Source organism: Echinops telfairi, unplaced genomic scaffold, assembly GCF_000313985.2.
Source record: "Echinops telfairi isolate 266 unplaced genomic scaffold, ASM31398v2 ScPeMD7_41;HRSCAF=154, whole genome shotgun sequence".
In the NCBI taxonomy this organism is placed as follows: Eukaryota; Metazoa; Chordata; class Mammalia; order Afrosoricida; family Tenrecidae; genus Echinops; species Echinops telfairi.
Window position 1 is genome coordinate 1,890,525 of NW_022103939.1, and position 6,687 is coordinate 1,897,211.

The following is a 6,687-nucleotide window of genomic DNA, read 5'->3' on the forward strand; positions in this document are numbered from 1 at the left end:
TAAATTGTTATTTTGTCATATCTTGCCCTGTCCGACGTCCCCCTTCATCCACTTTTCTGTTGTCCATCCCCCAGGGAGGAGGTCACATATAGTTCCTAATAATTGGTTTCCTCTTTCCTACCCACTCTCCCTCTACCCTCCCTGTTTCGCCACTCACACCACTGGTTCTGTAGGGCTCATCCACCCTGGTTTCCCTGTATTTCCAGTCCCTATCTGTACCAACTTTTCACTACTTTCCACACTTTGGACTGCTATGATCCAAATTTCCCACAAATAGAGAAAGTGCTGGTTAACTACCTCTGTTTTGATGAATGAGCTTCTTGGCAAAGTTGAGAAGAGAATAGTAATATGCACAAATCTCAGGCTTGCCAACAAACTATTTAAAGAAAAGGTTTCCTATTTCACAGTCATAACTATCTCATCCTGCCCCCTGAGAAGAATTGTCTTCTGTTTTCTCTGAGAGTACACTAGGATTATGTGATTGCTGTGGAGTAACAGCTTATATGTGTGAACCAAGTATTATGTTTCAGCTATGACTTAGCTTCCCATCATGGGTCTATTGCTCTTTTATGTAAATACAACAATCTGTCAGACCCAGAATTAGAACCTGTTTTGTAAAGCTTTGTAAATAGAAATTAAGAAAAGATAAATATGTCATGGATGAGAGACTAGGTTAAGGGAAGAAACACAAATTTCAAAATACCAAGTTATTCCCATTACTTTATTTCAGGGACTGCTTGATTTCATCATGCTTCAGGGTCCTGGTTCCAGGGATCTACTGATATTCTATATTCTTGACAATGTGTACTTATATAAATAGTGACAGCTTCCACCAGAACCGATGGGTAACTCCTATTAAGTTGTTTAGTATTTCTTGGGTATTTTGTTTTTAATTTTAACTACATCCCTATGGATATGAAATAAGGAAGGCAGCCGAAGAATTGATGCATTTGAATTATGATGCTGGAAAACAATATTGAAAGTACCATGGACTGTCCAAAGAACAAACAAATCGGTTTTGGAAGAAGTAGAGCCAAAATTCTCTTTGGAATTGAGAATATGGAGACTGTCTCACATGCTTTGGACACATGGTCAAAAGTCAGCTATCCCTGGAAAAGGACATTGTGTGAGGTAAAGTAAAGAGGCAGTGGGAAGGAGGAAGACACTTGATGAAAGAGGTCGACACAATGGCTGCAACAATGGATCTCCAAATAGCAACACTTTTTAGGATGACACAAGACCAGCCGGTGTTTTGTTCTGTTGTACACACGGTTGCTTTGAGTCAAACAACTTGATGGCACCGAACAACAACAACAAAAACAAAAGCATCTCTGGTATGTGCACCACTCTCTCCCTATTTCATGAATGAGAATCTGGTGCCTAAGAGAGAATGAACAAAGTTAAAACGATTCTATCTTACTGTCAAATGATAGCTTAAATCACAATTAAACTATTAATTTATAGTTATGGCATTCATTAGGCTTTGAAATCACAAATCATAAAAATTCATACTAATAAATTATGTTACAATGAATTGGTTTTTTGCTTGCGTGTATGGCAGTTTCGTATTGTGTCATAAGATTTGCCTTGCTGCCATCAATAAGCCAGGGCCTGAGATGGTTTAAAATTAAAAAAAAAGAAATTCTAGGCACCACTCTCCTTGATCGTTACTCACCACACAGTTCTGAATTTTTTTAGATTATCTCCTGCAATATCTCCTCATTGTCTCCTGCAATTATCTTATGTCCTTAAAGAAACTATGTCAAGCTTGCCACAATGGAATCTCCGCAAAGAGCTGCCCTAACCTTCTGAGCTGACTAGTCTCATTTCAATTTCATTGACCCAGTAGATAGCCTTCAACACCACGGTTTTGACTGGACCTCGTTTTTTTAAGTCCTCCTAAAGAGATACAAGTGCATCACTGAGAGGACTTGTCTGCAGCCATTCACTGGTTACAGAGGCATGTCTAAACATGATTTTTTAGCATAATTCATCACATGTATGCACTGGAAACCTAGTAGCAGTACTTTTTTACTTATCCTAACATGTTAAAAGAAAAAAAAAAAGCTCTGTTCCACTGCCCTCGGGTTCTCATGAGAGAACCTCATTTCCAAGTTTGCCTCCCAGTTGGCACAGTTGGCTTATTTGTGTCAATTGGAGGGACAAACAGTCTGAAGAGTGATGTTTTCTTTTCAATCATAAATTATTTTTAGGTGAAAGTTTACATAGTGAATTAGATTCCCATTTTAAAATTTTGCAAAAATTGCTTTTGGGACATTGGTTTCAAATATCACGACGTGTCCGCATTCTCGTTATTTCTGTTCTGTTTGTTCTGTGTTCCTTGATTCGGTTCCCTTCTCCTCCGGGCCTGGTTCCCTTTGAGTCTATGTTGACTTTGCTTTTGGACAGTCAATTGCTTAAGAGACAAATCACTCCCGGTCTGGTAAGGGGGTTTGAGGTCTCTTTTCATGTCTTGAATTATTTTCTATAGACCTGATGTACTATAAATGGAAGTCCATTTCAAAGCTACTTTATGAGCCAGCTTCTGTGCTAAGTACAAAATAAATAGAAGAAAATACAAATGAATGTTACAAATGCAAGGAAAGCAATTGCGATCCATTTTATAAGAACAATGAATAACAAATGGGACATACAAAGAATTATTGCAGGGAAAATCATCTAGGAATCAACAAAAGCCTTTCTTAGGAAAATAATTTTTAAGTTGATTTAAAAATTTAAACATGATGTACTTATTACTTATTTGTTGGCTTTCAGTCCTATTCAGTTTTTCTATAACTGGCTTGGAACTTCTGAGCCTGAAAGACTACGGACTATATTTTGATAGCTATCTCTCTGATGGGATCTACCAAGAGAAAGCATGGGAGAGCGGCAATCAGAAAGATGAAGGTACTTGGAAATGTTAGTTTCTGTAAGTTGCCAGCAGTTAAAATAGAAAACCCAGTGCATCTAAGATGCTCATCACACAGGGCAGCTTCAGCTTGAAGTTACTGGTTGGGGGAGCTTGTCTCACTGTGCAGCAATGTGAGAGGCAAGAAGAGGAAGCCCAGGAGAAGAGCAGTTTTTAAATTTCCTAATTATAATATCCTACTTTCATTTTTACTCATCCAACATTCCCCAACTTGACCCCTTCAAAAAATGTTTGTAAATAATTTTTTCTCATAAAACTTTGTCTGCAATACTCAGCACTGTTTTCTTTCCTGGACTGAAAATGGGAGGTAATATCAAGGCATCACAGAAAAAAGAGAATGTCTTGAAACCGATTGTGGTAGCAATTGTACAAATAGTAATCAGCAAAAACTTCCCCTGATTTTTAATATTATACTCAACTTCTGATGTACAATCAATGAACCAAATAAAATAAGCATGCAGAAATTATTTTATGGTAACAAGAAGCTTTACATTATTCTTCATTTTCAGTTGTAGTGTCCCATTCCCAGTGTCTCACTGCATCTTCCCCAGTGATACCACCTTGAGGATGGCCCTGCGGATCTGCTGGGTCTTGATGCTGTAGATGACAGGGTTCATCAGGGGTGGGAAGAGGACAGAGATGGTGCCCATGAGGATGTGTACCAGAGGGGAGGTGTGGTGCCCAAACCTGTGCACGATGGATAGACCTAGCACTGGCACATAGAAGCAGAGCACTGCCAATATGTGGGAGACACACGTGTTGAGGGCCTTGAGACGCTCCCCTGCAGAGGCGATGGCCAGCACAGTGCGGAGGATGACGGTGTAGGAGAGAAGGATGAAGAGCACATCAGAGCCCATGGCCAGCATGATCATGCATAGTCCATAGATCCTGTTAAAGCGGGTGTCAGAGCAGGCCAGACGGATCATATCCTGGTGAAGGCAGTAGGCATGGGAGAGGGCCCCGGGACGACAGTAGTCAAATTTTAACAGGTGTAATGAGGGTGCAGCAGTAAGAACTGCACTCCGCATGCCCAGCACAACCCCAGCCAATGCCACCCGAGGGCCCGTGAGCACTGATGCGTACCTCAGTGGGAAGCGAATGGCCACCAGGCGATCCAGAGCCATAGCAAAGAGCACAGCCGATTCCATGAACGAGAAGGAGTGGAGGAAGTGCTGTTGCAGAACACAGGGCACCAGGCCGACAGCCCGGGCATCAAACCACAGCACACCTAGCACTGTGGGCAGTGTGGACATGCACAGGCCCAAGTCTGTCACAGCCAGAATGGCCAGGAAATAGTACATGGGCTGGTGGAGGGAAGGATCAGTTCTTACCAGATGCAAGATAGTGGCATTACCGAGGAGGGCCACAAGGTATCCTACAAAAATTGGCAGGGAGATCCAATGGTGAGCCCACTCCAGGCCTGGGAATCCCGTCAGCAGGAAAGTAGAGAAGCTCAAGTTGGCATTTGGTAGGGTGGGCATTCTCTTTCTCCAGTGGCCTGTTCACTCTGGCAAAGGTGGCAGCATTTAATAATAAGCTTGTTAGCACGAGCCCTCTCTCCATCACTGCATCCCAAGTATCTGCTGTCTTGTATGGTTACTCTGCCCTCTCTAGACTCAATGATCTCTCAATTAAATGCTAACAAAAAAATCGCTGAAGTGGTTTCCCTGTTTTCTCGTTCGTTTATTTCTCTCCAACCTTTGCTTATGTTAGCTAAATCTCTTCAAGCCCTTTTCTATTTCTGCTCTTGAGCAGCTAAGAAAAGATAAGATTGTTGGGACTTGACTCAGAAAAATGTGTATAGCTAAAACTGAACAAGGTGCTTACATTATCAGAAATTCCTCTGTATCAGGTCAGAAGATGCTCCTTTTTTCTTTATAAACTCTGAAAGAACTCTATGATGCTCCCTGCTCTGTAACTCACCCCTCAGACACCCCCTTGGGACATTTGGGAGACTCTTTTGAGGTGTAATAATTCAGCAAATAAACTCTACACCTTTATAGCTGTTAACTCTATTTCTGAGAATTTTTCTTTTCTAATCTGAGTTCAGAAAGAGCCCTGGTGGAATAGTGGGCTACATATTGAGGTGTTAACTGCACACTTGGCGGTTTCAAAGGAGAAAGATGAGGCTTTCTTCTTCCATGAAGATGTACAGCCTGGGAAACCCAAAGGGACAGGTCTACCCTCACCTATAGGGTTGCAATGAGTCCGAAGCAATTCAGTTACAGTGAAATTCTTCTTTGTCTTTTTGTTTAATCTAATTTCAACATGCAGAGAGACACCTGCTCCCTGGTGTGAAAATGCTGTACCTTGTCATTTCAAAGATAGGCCTCCTTAGAAATTCACCTGCACACCTGATGCAGCTTGTAAATCAGGTAACTTTATTACTGTAATGTTTTCTGTGAAAGCATGGCAAACAAGCATATCAATAAATGTGCCTCCAAATAGAAGCCTCCACAATAAAACCTGCATCCATAATAAAATCTACACCTTGCTCAAATTAGTTTATTAAACAAGAAAAACATGATCACTAGGGAAAATACTTACAAAATAATCTCTGATGCCCTGAAAGTTGGTGTCTAACATAATCTTTGCTTCTGCATCTTCACCAGTAAAATAATGCAATGCCATCTCTATTCCAAAGAATAGATGTGGGTTTCAATTGGCATTCATATCTACAGAATTTACCATAAAGCCTGGCTTATAATAAATAGTGGATATAGTTGGTATTGATTTTGAAACTAAATATTGATTTTGGGTGGGGTTATTTCCCCCTATAGTTTCTGCTTTTATTATACATTTTCCATTTAAATGATACATTCTATCTCCTATATAAAAATGTATATATACTTTAATAGGATAGTGTCCAGATATTGGCAGACAGTCCAATGTATCCTTGGAGAATTGAAAATCTGAGGGGATGGTAGACTGCAGGGACAATTGAGAGAGTGATGGAAGGGATACAGAAGCATTGGTCAAATCCCACACTGAGTGACAACAAAGTAGACTACGGGTGAGGGAAGCACATGCAGACTGGAGGAGAGCATTAAGAGCTTCCGACAGAAATAACGAGAGTCTGTAAAATGACGAGTTTACTTGGAATATATTGAGAGGCACATAGGAAGGGAACATGAAACAAGTGAGATAGGAGAAACAGAAGAATGAGGGAGATGGAATCTGGCGACAACTATGATAAAATGTGGAAAGAAGCAAGCCCGGTATGTGTGGCTTAGGAGAAGGAACCGAGGAGCAGAGGGAGGAGGAGGGACTGAGTTAAAGGGCAGAGGATGAGGGACAAACTAATCCCCAGTGTCGAAGAGAAGATTGAAGAATTCAGGAGAACGATTGATAGCAAATAGACATGGAAAGAGGATTGGCCAGAGAGTAGAGAGTGAAGAACAGTGACGAGAAAGTTCACGGAATAATTTGAGGGCCAGCTTATGAACGATGGATGGAGGAGAATGTACTAGAGATGGGGACAGACACCGGTTAAAAGAAAATGAGAGAGATGCTGTCAGAGATAACATTAAAGAGAGGGTTGTGGAAGTAGATCAGCTGGCAGCAAAAGGACAGGGAGGTCTGAATGGTACATAGAGTGAAAAATAGGGACCGTAGTGGTTATGCAGCTCTGGTAGTGTGTGACTTGTTGGCCTGCTAACTGCAAGATTGGAAGTTCAACACCACCAGCTGCTCCCCAGAAGGATGAGGCTTTTTACTCCCATGAAATTTTGCAATTTTGGAAATCCTGAGCTAGCTCT

At 41.2% G+C, this 6,687-nt stretch overlaps 1 protein-coding gene across 1 annotated transcript; it reads right to left on the reverse strand.

Annotated features, from left to right (window-relative positions):
* Positions 1-3,462: 3,462 nt before the first annotated feature.
* LOC101656974 (olfactory receptor 51G1-like) lies at positions 3,463-4,410 on the reverse strand. The gene has a single exon (XM_004717080.1). The coding sequence runs from the start codon at positions 4,408-4,410 to the stop codon at positions 3,463-3,465; it is 948 nt and encodes a 315-aa protein (XP_004717137.1).
* Positions 4,411-6,687: the final 2,277 nt, after the last annotated feature.